A 14612-nucleotide genomic window follows, 5' to 3' on the forward strand; every position below is an offset into this window, starting at 1 on the left:
TGTGTGTGTGTGTGTGTGTGTGTGTGTGTGTGTGTGCGCGTGCACTGCATACAATTTATGGATAATAAGATCCACAGAGCCATTCTGCTACCCCATCTGGCCAAAAATGAAATCTCTTGAAGATAGTGATAATGTCTGTGCGTCTAACTGCGTCTGCGGTGACTTATGATAATAACACGCCTGCATCTACAGACCAGTGAGATGGCATATCACAGCAGGACTGCAAGATGTGATTATGTAATTGTGCTCTTGACAAAAATGTGACTTTCACACTCCAGAGGATGTTTTTGATAATAACTGGTAAAAATGTATGAAAAATTCTTTATTCATGCTCACCAGCAAAATTCAGGTAGCACAAAGAACACAGCTGTATCACTCAGAAGGAGACCCTGACAGTTTTTTAATAAAAGGCTGGAAATGTCCAGAAGTTCCTTTTTGGAAACAAGGTTGGATTTATTTTGATAATCTCTGTTATATTTAGTATTAGAGTCATTTGATATTAAGCTTCATCATCACACATTGTCTAAATGATCTCTATTTCCCTCTGGGGATGATCACAATAAGATCCGGTGCTTGTGTTTTGATGGCAGTGAGTCGATCGGATTAGAAAACAGTCGTATCACTGAAATAACGTTAAACAGAGGGCAAAAGTTGAAGTGGCGATATGGCATAATGTAGCTCGAATAATGAGTGTCATTGTACAGAAAGAGGCACATGGTGACAGGTACACATAAAGCTGATAAAAGGAACAAAAACAAGCTGCAGAAAGTTAGATGAAGCAGAAAATAGAAACCGAGGGTATCGTACCTCCTCTTTTGTTCTCTTGGAGATGACTTTCAGCCAGTCTCCAATCATACTGAGGATAGCAGCAAAGTAGGCCAGCCCAACCAGAATCCAGAACCACACGACTGGTTTATAGTAGTCCATGTACTCAATATCTGACCCACCTACACACACACACACACACACACACACACACACACACACACACACACACACACATTAACGAGACGGATCAACTTGACTCAGAGAACCAGGTCCAAACTGTGTCTTAGCATTAAATCACTGGTTGTGCTTTTTACCTGCCACAAAGTCCCCAAAACCAATAGTAGTCAAGGTGATGACGACAAAGTACAGGGACTCCAGCGCAGACCAGCCCTCAATGTGTTTAAAGATGGCTGCCGGGAGGGCCACAAACAGCAGGCAGCCAAACAGCACGAACAGCAGCGTGGATATGACCCAGATCTTTGTCTGACTGATCTCCCCATGCTACACGGGAAAGAAAAGGACATCATTCAAATACTCAACATAAACTTTGTGTGTCTGCAGGCAGGGAGAATCCAGACATTAAGTATTCAGATCTCAAAGGTATAATACTGGATTAGATTCCTGCACTTGACATCACACTCAAATAAAAGTACAAAAGTGTCACCAAAGGAAAAGATGAAAAATGAAAGAACTCAGTAGATGTTGATGTGGAGGTTGTGTTAATCTATGTACACAAGGCTGGCTCCAGTTACTTCTAATTACTCCAGTCTACCTGTGAAACTGCATTTAGTCAGAATTAAGCTGTAGTATTACTCAGTCGAAAATGTTAATTCTGTGGAAACCTGTGGAATGACAATATTTCATATAAAATAAAAGACAACGTGTTTCTCTCTCAGGTTAAACAGCTAAAGTCATTAAGGATTATTATAAGGATTATTATCTGGTAAGCATTAATGTTTGCAGAGTTGAGATGTTTAAGGTGGGACCAAAGTGGAGGACTGACTGATAATAATAATAAAGCAGACTGTTAAACAGAATACTCTGAAGTGAAATGCCAAATTAGCCTGATGCTGTTAGCAGTAATGGCATTATTCCATAAATTGGTCCCGTGGGTGCAGCTGAAGAGAAAAGACATTCACTGAGGATAATGCTGCAGTCTCACACAGTCTGCACTGAGCAATCAGGCTTTCATAGTCACACAGGCACTTACACAATGAACTTTTGTCTTCTTTCCTTAATCACAATATTCATTACTCAGTCCCTCGGGTGCCCTGAGAGCAGCGGGAGGAGGAAATCATTCCAAAGTATGTTTCTGTTTTCAGATTTCTGCTCCTTCAAGACTACAAAACAAATTATTCACACCAGCTACTTGAACTTTGAAGATGTGGCTGCGAGCTGAGTCACCTTTGTCTCTCTTAATAGATCTGCAGGCTTTTTTTTTGCAACATGTGAGAAGAATGTGACAACACGATAAATGAAAATCAGCTTGAAAATGAGTGCCCTGCAACGACAAATACAAAGAGATCTTTTTCTTATTTGGATGAGCATCAAGTGTTTTAATGAGCACCGACTCCAAAATAAAGGAAATGATTTGTTTGTGTTCATGTGTGTGCCTTCTTCTGCATTCCCCTGTCCCTAACTTCTTAGTAAGTGTTTTAACACTTAAAAACACAAGTTAGTTAAACTTGAGGGATGGCACAAACCATTGTGAATTTATCTCCTTCGGTGCAAATGAAGCAACAAAGATGCTCCTAAGAGACAACAAGAACAAAACCCCCCAAAAGGGAGTGATTTTGCAGGTGCTTGCTCTATCTTTATTCCTGATTCAGTTTTCTCTAGTGTTATTCTTGTGTTGTTAGTGTCTTTTTCAATGCTTGTAGGATGAGACTGAACCTGCTGCCCATTCATCTTATACAGAGAGTCCAGCCATTGCGAGAAGGTTTGCTGTGTCCCTCAGCACAGAGTAGACAAAAATACCAGGAAAATACCAGAAGACGGGCCGTTAATGAAATAACACATGGAGACATGGCATCAACCCAGCAGCAGGACCGTTATCTACTCCACTGCGTGAGCAGGAACAGGAAAAGCACTGCTAGAAATGAGAAATGACTCTTCAGAAATGACAGCAGGTTCACCTGTCACACTGAGCATATGTGACAGGCATAAAAAAAGGCCTGGAGATGCCGTGGCAAACGTTATGATGCTTGCAACATCAGCTCTGAAGAGGATTGAAGTCTTTCTAATTCCTTGCACTAAATGGACAAGCTCCAGACTGCATATCTCAACTTCTTCCTAAACAAACTGCTGTTCACTGTCTTTGTTCACAAGCTTAAAATCTATTAGCTGTCCCCTCATACAAAAGCGAGGACTGTGGTGGATAGAGCCTTTCAGTCTGTGGCACCAAGGCTCTGGAACAGTTTACCAATCCAGCTCTGTTTGTCTGACTCTGTGAAGTCTTTGAAAGAAACAGTTCAAAACTTTTCTGTTTTTTCAGGTCATTTTTAAGCAATAAATTGCAAAAAAGAAGAGCCAGATGTTGCGAATATGATACAAAACCAAACTCATATATGCAAATTAATACTGAATTATTGTTTTGTGAAAAGGTTCAGTGAAAGCTCTTCAAAATATTTACATTTTCTGGGAATTATTTTCTGGTTCAGGCTTTGAAAGTTTAATGTGATCGTGTTTGATGCTCCACACTCACCACGAACATCTTCTCCACTTTGTCAATGCCCTTGCCAAATATGGTGCCGAGCTGGTCTCCTACACCGGCCAAAAGGAAGCCAAACAGCGGTATCCCTAACAAAGCATAGACAATGCAGAATATTCTCCCGCCTTCGGTGTGGGGAGAGATGTTCCCAAAACCTGCGAAGAGGACACATCACCCGTGATTTGATGATTTGAATCCCGGTATTCGCTGCATGAAGACTGCATTTGTGAATCAGTTTGGAAGATATCCAACCACTACACTCGAAACACTGCTGGATAGATAGTGAAATATATTAGCTGCGTTTTTAAATTACACTTCTATGACACTGCATGTTTCCATTTTTTCCATTGTTGAATATATTCTATCTAATTACAAAAAAGAGTTAATATAACTCAACTAAGGTGGAAGTACAGTGTCATGCAAGTAGAAATGGCCACTGTGTTGAAAGTGAGGAGAGTTTAAGAAATCTATACACATGCATGCACAAAGTAAATGTATGGGGAAAGTAAGTGTGCTAGTTTGATTATATCCACAAAGGAGATGTATAATCAATAACTAAAGAAAGGTCACTGTTATGTAACTAAATGTAAGAGCTATATTTAGAGGACTGTCAACTCAAAAGTAAACATAAATTAATTAAAAACGGAAAATATACAATGTGGTTCTTTCGGTCTGAACATAGATGCTCTTTGTGTGAGTGTATGTGTGTGTTTCCTACCAATGGTTGTGATGACAGTCCCAGCAAAGAAGAAGGCAGAGCTCAGGTCCCACAGGCTGCTGTTGTTGGTCATTGTTCCTGCAGGGTTTACTCCTGAACGGATGGCGGACACAACTTGCTAAAAGGTAGAGAGAAAGAAAAAGACAGCCAGAGTCACAGACAGCAACAAAATAAAGTACGACTATTAAAATACAAGATACAGGAAAATAAGAGTATGAATATAAACATAAATATGATTGTTTACAGTTTACATCAGCAGATGGAGTACGCGATAACAGGGTGAATAAATTAGAGGTGATATTGCAGATCTCCTGTCTGGTAAGCTGGGATGGCATTCGAGTATTATACATAATAAAGTGTTGTTGTGTGTAGGCACAGCTTTAAAATGTATTTAAACATCATCCCTGCAGAATGAGAAGTCATTCAGTCTAAAAGCCACAGGCAGAAAAGATCTCCTGTAGCGCTCAAACCTGCACGTCAGAGCAGCCTCTTACTGTGAGTGCTGCAATGACCAATCAGGGTCCCATGCATTGTTGGATTGTCCCTAATGCTGAAGAGTTTCATCAGCATCCTCCTCTCAGACATCAGTAAATCATTAAAAACCTACTATAAGACACTTTTCTTTGCAGATGTGCAGGAATGTGTTTTTGTGCTTACCTGTGTAACAAATTAAAGAAGGAAAATATATGAAATATCATTGTAAACGACGCAAATATCTACACGTGATAAAGAATGTGTGAATTTAAGAATTTCTGATTTTGTTGGGCCGTAGCTGGAAGACCAAGCAAACAGCAAGAGTCTGAAACAGAGCAGAAACTCTCGGTCTCAGACGCTCTTCCTTTTAAAGCTAAAGGAGCTGTCCATGGTGCTGAAACCAGTGCTGCTGTGCTGAATCATAGTAGGGTACAGTACATACGCTGCTCTACTTAATGCATGAGTTTTAACATTAATATTAATGTCAGGTTAGTCTTACCTTAACCAGCTCCTCCAGCTGGCTCTGGTTGACACAGGAGTGTCTGGAAAGGAACTGCAGCTTCTGGGACAGGATGGCCAAACGCTGTTCACTATTAGAAAGAGGAAAAGTACTATTATGTCAACTGAACAAAGTTTGATTTGGTTTATAAACATCAAAGACTAATGGAATTATATATATGACAGCCTAAATATTTTAGAGTAGGACTAATATGCTCAGTATTTCTGTATTACTCATGGGAATCGTTTGGGGGCTTTCCTACTTTGGTGAAATAAATAATCTCAGTCGTGTCTTTGTTAACTGTGGGAAACGAAGGGTTCACAGCCAAATATACAGCACAGGATACTGGGAAAAATCAAATCTTTATTACCAGGCTGAGGCCATACATGGAAGGTCAGTCACTCTGGCAAACAAATCTGGCAGATAGAAGATCAGAAGCAAGATCCAACAAAATAGGCAAAAGATCACTCACATCCGGTCAGAAGTAGTAAGAACACAAAGGCACAAAGAGTACAACAAAACACGAGGAGCAGCAGGGCGTGTCTACAAGGGTTGTTTTTATGAAGACAGCACAGTCTGGAAAATGGGAAGTAAAGAAGTTGGGCTACGGATACCAAGGTAAGTGACTGAACAGAGATAAAGAGCTGGAAAATGAGCAAAAGCTGGAAGCAGGAAGTGTATGACAAACAGATATTTCAAAATATAACAGGAAGTGAAAACACAGAAATCCAAACACATGATATGAAACTAACACAGAAGCCCAAAAATTAAGTGTAGTAGAATTGTACATGTTTTAATGACTCAGCCAGTTTCATGCTCCCAATCAAGAGCAGAAAGTACTAGCACAGACTTGTATATATTCTTTAGTCATGTGTGTTGAAGACTGCATTAAACTAGGGCTGTTTCAGGAAGTGCACTACAGGGTACCCAGTGGTGAGCTGAAAATACATAAAGCTAAAAGTTTACATCTAAACATTTATGACTTTAATAAACATAACATTTAATATATTTTTACTTTAAATAAATATTCATAGAAGATCAAGCATACCGCACTTATTTGTAGGGTCTTAACCTTTGGGTTCATTGCCACAGAGAGCAATTATGGGAGGGGTGGGACAGCTAAATAGATGGATGGATGACTGGCCTACCTCTCTTTAACCTGCTTACCTCTCATGGGGCTGCTCCAGGGATCTGAAGACTGCTGCTCCCATCACCAGGTACAGAACCACCAAAAGAAAGATGGCTGTCACCGTCTTCCACTTCATCACTGTGGCAACCACCTGCAACACTTCAGCTTGTTAATCAAACCATATACATACCTGCATGCAAGAGGTGTCCCAAAATAAACTACAATGACACCACAGGGTGTAACAAAAATCCTGTGAAAACATCTCATTTGTCCTCACCTCGCTCTCCTCCGGAGGCGTCAGTGTCATTGGCTTTGTGGAGAAGGAGAGGCGGGGCTTAGTGTTGTGAGTGGCGGATTTAGGGTCCAATAAGTCTGGAGCTGCCACTACCAGGGGAAATGAGAAAATGGTATTCAATTATTTTCCCTCCCATGCACTTTTCTCCCTGCCTGTCTCTGCTCATACATGCTCCAGTCAACAGATTTAGCTTGTTAATTTTAGAAAGCCTTATGAATAAATCACCAGCAAAACTTTGAAGTGGTTGCTACATGCTAACACTGGAAAAGGGCTGAGTCGGGCCCTTAAGTTGAGTTTAGCTACACCGGCGTGTGTAACACGTATCTGTGCTTTTATAAAATCTAACATATGATGAGTGATGTGCATCTTAAATATAGACAAATATGGTGAGAGTATGAAGGCTATGACTTTCTAAAAGAGCAATAGAAAAGCAAGGGCGAATGTTGCTAAAGATACCCCAAGAGGAAAAAAAGGTGCTGAGGCCTTTGTAGAAGAAGTGTTTTAAATTATGAAATGTACGTAAAATCAATTCACTCTGCAAATCCTGAAAGAATTAGCATAAAACCATTGTTGTATCAGCTGTTTTATTCTGCTGTAGTTTGTATGCACTTTGCATGTTTCTTTAATTTCCTATAAAGGGGACCTATTCTAATGGTTTCCCACCCTACATTTTTATACCTGGACTCTCCTAAAGTAAATGGCCTGTATTTGTATAGCGCTTTTACTAGTCCCCTCTAGGGACCCCAAAGCGCTTTACACACCCAGTCATCCACCCATTCACACACTGGTGGAGGCAAACTACAGTTGTAGCCACAGCTGCCAGACTGACAGAAGACTGACAGAAGCAAGGCTGCCATATCGCGCCATCGGCCCTTCTGGCCAACACCAGTAGGCGGTAGGTGAAGTGTCTTGCCCAAGGACACAACGACCAAGACTGTCCAAGCCGGGGCTCAAACCGGCAACCTTCCGATTACAAGGCGAACTCCCAACTCTTGAGCCACGATCGAAGTAGAGTTTTTCATGATTCACAGCTGTTGTGCTCATGGCCAGAGCAGTGTGCTGGGGAGGACCATATTAGGGATATCCTCTCTCTTTGGCATTATTTAGACCCAAACCCAAAAAACACTGTCTTGAACTGGATGCCAAGTTTAAAATCTGAGCTGTTGAGCTGGTCTGACTGATTCAGCTGCTGATATACTGGGATTTTCCCAATCTCTTGGGTTTATAGAGAATAGTTTAAAAAAGAAAAAAGTGATTGTCAGTTCTCAGGACAAAAATACCTATATGATGCCAGAGGTCAGAGGAGAATGTAACAGTAACCAAGGTATGCAGAAGAACATGTACAGCATGTCAAACCTTGAAGCCAAAGGGCTATAGCAGCAGAATACCACACCAGGTATCACTCCTGTCAGCTAAGAACAGAAAACTGAGGCTACAGTTCTAATATGATTGGGAAAATGATTTCTGCTGCAACCTTTGGATGAAAACATGGATCCATCATGCAGTGTATAATGAATTCAAGCTGGTGGTGGGGGGATGGTGTGTGGAGAAATTTTCCTGGCACACTTTGGGCCCCTTAGTACCAACTGTTTAAACAAGTTGGTACAAACATTATGTGTAAACCCTAGAGATTAAATGGCACTGCATACCCGAGTATTGTTCTTAACTATGTCCTAAAAATATTCCTTCATGATCACAGCCATCTTTTAATAGCTGCTTCGAGCAAGATAGCACACCACGTTACAAAGTTCAAATCATGTCAAACTGGTTTCTTGAACATGACACTGTACTCAAAAGCCCTCCACAGTCACCAGATCTCAATCCACTAGAGCACCTTCGAGACACTATCATGTCAATATGGACCAACACGAAGAGTGTTTCCAGCAGCTTGTTGAATCAATGCCATAAAGAAGTAAGACAACTCTGATGTGACCTCTCCAGAGTGTACTCTGCCTCTTGCCTTGTGACAGCTGGGTCAAGCAACCATGAAAACAGTTAAGAAAATGGATGAATGGATGGCTAAAATAAGGGGTAATAAGTCCTGATTGATTATGCTGTAATTCCAAAGATAATACATTCTTTTTCTTTCCAAACTTTGCTTTCTTGTCTCCCGGGAGGAGACACAAATCCCACTGGGGATGAGTCAGGAAGGGCATCTGGGGTAAAAGCTCTGCCAAATCAAACACTGTAGTGACCCACTGTGAATAAAGGAGCAACCGAAAGCAGCTTCCTTTCCTTTTTCTTTTGTGACCAGGACAATGGCATTTGTAAATGTAATTATTTCCCACAAAGAATGGAATACGCCTCACATTTAACATTCATCTTATATGTAGTTACAAAACAAATCTTATAAAATAAGACAACAAGCAGATGAATAATATATATTTTCTCTATTCCTATCTAACATAACAGTTAATACACAGGACCTAAAACTACATTACAAAATGTGATATCCACTTAAAATGTTCATTGTCTTGGTTCTTTACTACACTTAACAGTCCTAATAATTGGCAAGGAAAGTATGTTCTGGGTTAAAGAGCAGGGAGCTGAAGAGAAGAGAAGGCAAGACTGGTTTAGGCACATTTTCTACTGGAAATGTTAAGAAAAGTTCATTAATAGTTCCTCAAATAATTGTAGTTCACACAAATACAACAAAAATAGATAAAATCAGACAAAACTGCAACATTTTCAAATTCTTTTAAATTTTTTTCTTTATATATAGATTTATAAACTAAAACTGTATCAGGAGAAAAATAAAATATATTAAAAATAAAAAGGTCAGAAGCGTCCATCCTGATCACGTGCACTGCTGACCTACCGTTTATCTTAGAAGCACTCCTCTTCCTTCCGATAGTGTCTTTCGCAAAAGTTAAACCATCCCCCTCTCTGTGATCATCAGTGTAGGGTTTGTTAATATAATGTTAGCAGTGAACACATGAATCATGGATTCTCTTTGACGGGATTAGTTTTCGAAATAAAAAAGGAATTCAAAAAGCCTTTTTTCTGGCAAGCTGAGACAGTTTAGCTGAATAAATATTTAGTGAAACAAAGCAAACACGTGCATGCAGCTGTGCAGGAAGGAGTCAAGACTTAGTCACACATCGGAACTCATAAACACACACTTCAGCCTCTCCTCTCACTGTAGGTGGATAATTAAGAACAGTCTGCTGAGTTTTGCGTAAGTTTTGGGACTCCGAGTTAGTTTTTGTGAAATTTGGGGTGAATCTGAGGTGTGGGTGATGCTGCTGTAACATTTTTTTTACAAACTTCATGAGGTTATGAAGAAGTTTCAGGATAACTTTTCTCCCATACAAACTGTGAATTCACTTACTCCTTGTTGCCTATCCGATGCCCTCCGCTCTCCTCTTCTCCTCGTCCGAGGCTCTCACTGCGTTCGGGGGAATCTTTCCTCTTCTGCGTGTCTCCTCCCTGCGGTGCTGAAGAGGGGGGACGAACTGGCGCTCCGTTTTCCCTCTGCTGTTCTACTTTTACCGCTGATGGGACGATAGTGTTGAGTCTGCACCTTTCTCTTACTGTCTTCGCGCGCAACTCCAAAGGGTTTCCTCCGGTGTGTCTTTGTCGTTTGTTATTCTCGCTGCTGTTTCTGCTCTGGAGCATCCACTGCGCTCTGTCTGCGCTCTGGCTTTTTGAGCGCACCGCTGGACCGGCGGAATAACACCGAGAGAAAGGAGGGGTTGGAGTGGGGTGGAGTAAGGACAGGGGTGGATGTGCAGGACACAGGGAGGTGCTTACTGCCCAGGGAGGTTTCTAGAGGATTTGAGGAGTTCCAATAAATGTGCAGCGAATCTGCTGCACGGTTTTTTTTGTCATGATTCTGACTGCTGATCGATACCGGAGCAACATGCCTGAAGCTTATGCACAAAAGGCAGACGCTGCCCGGTGATGGCCATGTGGTGATTCCACATGAAGTAAGAAAAAGAAAAGAAAAGCAGAATTACTTCTTTGCTCCCTACAACCTGGTACAAGATAAGATACATTTCTTTATAGACAGTTTTTTCCCCTTCATAATGGTAGGTGAGGCCTCACTTCTGCTAATTTGAGTAACTAAATTCAGTTAACTGTTTTTGTCTCCAACTCCAGGCCTCAAGGGCCGGTGTCTAGCAGGCTTTAGATATCACCCTGGGTCAACACACCTGAATCAAATGATTAGTTCATTGCCAGGCCTCTGGAGAACTTAGAGACACACTGAGTAGGAAATTTAACCATGTAAATCAGCTGTACTGGATCGAGGATCAAGGACACATCTAAAAACCTGCAGGACACCTGCCCTTGAGGCCTGGAGTTCCCTACCCCTGCATTAGGTAATAGTACCTGGTAACAGGTACCTTTTTAGTAACCACTCAGCAAGTGTTCCAAGCAATCTGACGCAATCATAAATGTGATGTCAACAGACTGCATGCCACGATTGGCTGATCAGTGGCATTGCTCATGAGAGCGTTTCCTTCATGAAAATCAAAACCACATTTACCCGGCAAAGAAGGTAATAGCTACACAAAAAACCAACACCGTGGTCCCTGTGTCTGACAAATAGCAAAGCACCGAGCAGCAGGTATACCATTGCCTCATCTTACTTTCTTGTGGTGTTCATGATGCATCCAAATTACATCACAAGACATTTGCCCGCGTTTCTATAACGACCCCAGCACATTAGGTTGGACTCAATTGTAATGGAATTCCAGTAGAGCTGAGCTGAGTCACACTGACCCAATCCAAGTAGTCACTAATGGGAAAGGGCTAATAGAGACAGGCAACCATAACACTTATGGTCAGTTTAGAATCACCAATCAACCTAACCCCATGCAAATCCATCTTTTATATACAGTCTATAGTATTCACACAGAAATAAAATCATGTTGGACAAACCTCCAAAAAGTGTTTATTATTAACAAATGCTTTGCACAAGGTAGTCCGAATGATCTTTAGTGACCAGACCTGATTTCTCAGTAGGGAAGTTTCACTATAGTTTAGCTGCCAGAGTGAAGTAATATGCTTCATCAAACAGGTGGATAAAAGAGGTGATGAAGTATGCACTGTTGGCAAACGATGGATGCAGGCATAAGGAATCTGAGTGGTGAAGTCAGAGCGGAGGCACCATAAACCTGGAGTATTTCTAATGTCCAGCAGGGGGCGACTCCTTTCATTTCAAAAAGAGGTCTGATTGTACAGAAGCCTTAGGGAAAACAGCTTCTTGCTTTATGAACTCAGTAAAAACCCATAGTCTCATTCATTATGATTTCAGTCTTATTGAATACATTATTTTGTGCATTATAGTTGCCATAAAATTGCAAAAGATTGCCTGCCTACCTGGTTACTGATAATTTATATAAGAGTGCAGAGTGTCCCGAATACACTCAGCTGAGGGTTTCAAAACCATCATCACAATGACAACTTCCATCTTTTATTTAAAGGCTGTGAGAAGATTAAAAAAACAAAGTTGAAATGCTGTGTTTTCATTGTATATTTTTCTTATTAGTTGTGTAAAAGCTAAAGGGATTGGAGATAATCTATCTGAATTTGAGGAGCAGGGCAGTGCCTCAAACACTCCCCCAACCAGCCACACATTTAAAATAAATATCTACTTGCACCACACACCCATTTGATCTTGTCATCCTCTCTCAAAGGCCACCACTGCCTCTTGCCTAGCTTGTTGGTCCGTTATTAATAAATGTTTGTCATTCACATTTGAGGTTGGGATATTTGCTGGTCAATTGGATGCTATAAGCTGACATAAAAAATAGTTTATACATAAAACATGTGAATGGTTTCAGTATTTTAGGTTATTTTCTATAGGTTTCAGTATAATTAATAATAATAATAATTAATTAATCTGTAATATTCACTGAACCTGAAATATGTAATTTGTGGCATGTAATGCATGAACTGACCTGCTATAAAACACATTAACAGGAACATTATTTTCAGTCTCATTCCCCCCAATCAGACACATGAGATTGTCTTTAGAATACTTACTCGTGTTGCTATGGTCACAATTATTCTGACTTCTTTGGTTTATGTCGTCTACAAAGAAAAATACAAAGAGAATCTAGAGAATATCCAGAGTAGACACACAAATATTGTGGAGATTGAACCAAATGTAAGTTATTGAGGCTGCTCAGGTGATCAAATAGGCAGAAAATGGCTAATATTGCACATGGAGGAAGCTGCTTTCTTCTCTGTAGGGAGTCAAGCTTACAGAAACGAAATTTGGCAGCTTCTTGAGGTGAAGGTTGTAGGTTCCTGTGTTGATGTGGGTCAAGCTGCTGTTCACACACTAATTAAGGCCCTGGAGGTGCAAAGTTCAGCATTTTTGACTGTGCTCAGGAGCTTTTTTTTAATTTAAAGTGTAATAAAACTACCTTCTCTTTTCCCGATCTCTCATGTTCCTCTGGTCTCTCTGTTCGCTCTCTGTCTCCCAGACACTGATGAGAAATTAATAGTAGTTTAAATGTTCATTTCTCCACCCCATGACTCTAACAGTTACACTTTAATTACACAGCTATTTATACAGATAAACTCAGATACCCTGTGGTGTGTGCGTTCCATAACTTAAGATGAGGTAACATGCATATGTAGCTTGTGGTTTATGTGTGTATGAACGTGCACATAGTGTGTGTGAGTGCGCACAACCAAACCTCACACACGCTTTTCACCTGTCTAAATTCATCAAGTCAAGAAAAGTCACGCTGCGCTGTGTTACACAGATGTAACGTGCCTCGCTATCATCCTGTAATAAACCAAAAACACGTTCCTCCCAGTCCAGGATGTTACATCCTCATCCTTGAAAGAGTGTCCACTGGCCTGTAGGTGTAAATAGACTGCAGAGTCCTGGCCTGACAAGGTAGCTCTTCTGTGTTGTGCCATCCACTTCGCCAGAGGTTGTTTGGTTTCCCCAATGTATAAATCCTGGCAATCCTCCTGGCACTTAACAGTGTACACAGGGTACAGCCTGTGGTATGAGGTCCGGTCAATAGCCTTGTCTTGTTCTAACTGCTTCAGACAGTCTATCACCCTCTTCCTGTAGCAACTTTCTGGGTCTCGTTTTAGGGGCTCATAAGTATTTTCATCACTGAGTAGCAACAAAATTTTCTCATGATAGTCTTTCTGGTTTAGCAATACTCTGCACCTACCCTTGTCTGCCGGAAGGATGATAATGTTGTTGTCATCGCTAAATGATGTGAGTGCCTTGCTCTCCTCCATGGTGATGTTGGATGCTGGGGGCTTTGCATTGCTGAGACAGGCCGAAACTTTCGTCCGTAGTTGCTCTGCTTCCACTTCTGCAATACTGTTGTTACGAATTGCTGTTTCTGTGGCTGTGATCAGCTCGACTGAGCAGCAGTTCTCCTGGTTGAAATGCCTTCTTGATGTTGGAGGTCAGAGGAGAATGGCCAGACTGCTTTACGTTTAGAGGAAGGCAAACAACCCACAACAGTAGTGGTCTGATGTCTCCTAGGCCTCTTAGTACTGACTGACGAGCCTACCTGAGAATTGTTTCAGTCCATTAATGACCACAGTGCACACACCTTCTAATGGCCAACACACCATGTCACAAAGCTCAAATAATTTCAAACTGACTTCCTGAACATCAGTTTGAAATATATTCATTGTACACAAATGGCCTCCACAGGCACCAGACCTCAACCCAATTATTATTAAAAATCTTATTATAAACTCAACTAAGTCACAGAAATCATCAGAGTGTTTTCCACTTCTCCAGCCTCACTGTCATTACACTGATGAAAAGCTTGTTTCAGAACCAAAGACTCAACTGTTCATTTCTAAAAGTGCTGCAATGACATTTGTTTGGGTTTTCCCTACCTTGTGTCATGGCGCAAAGGGGGTTAACAAGTGTTTCTAACTACCTGCCATGTACGTTATTGTCACCATCTGAAATGATTTTTCCAATACTCCAATAAATACTCAAAATCAAGAGTAAACAAACACATAAAACACTTTAATTAGGATCCTGTCACGCATCCTTTTTCTGCCACTGGAAGTCAC

The 14612-nt window shown here is 40.9% G+C and overlaps 1 protein-coding gene across 1 annotated transcript in view; it reads right to left on the reverse strand.

The window, feature by feature from the left end:
- The window catches only part of kcnk2a (potassium channel, subfamily K, member 2a), a 12556-nt gene extending 2120 nt beyond the window's left edge, over window positions 1-10436 (reverse strand). Inside the window, exons 1-8 of the mRNA XM_005915069.3 lie at window positions 9925-10436; window positions 6576-6682; window positions 6337-6449; window positions 5170-5260; window positions 4197-4314; window positions 3473-3633; window positions 1083-1269; window positions 808-947 (exon numbers count right to left, since the gene is read on the reverse strand). Coding sequence (XP_005915131.1) covers window positions 808-947; window positions 1083-1269; window positions 3473-3633; window positions 4197-4314; window positions 5170-5260; window positions 6337-6449; window positions 6576-6682; window position 9925 — 918 coding nt within the window. The 5' untranslated portion in view covers window positions 9926-10436. The remainder of the gene's footprint in view (window positions 1-807; window positions 948-1082; window positions 1270-3472; window positions 3634-4196; window positions 4315-5169; window positions 5261-6336; window positions 6450-6575; window positions 6683-9924) is intronic.
- Window positions 10437-14612: the final 4176 nt, after the last annotated feature.

This window comes from Haplochromis burtoni, unplaced genomic scaffold (assembly GCF_018398535.1).
Source record: "Haplochromis burtoni strain Fernald_Lab_line unplaced genomic scaffold, NCSU_Asbu1 Contig_11, whole genome shotgun sequence".
NCBI lineage: Eukaryota > Metazoa > Chordata > Actinopteri > Cichliformes > Cichlidae > Haplochromis > Haplochromis burtoni.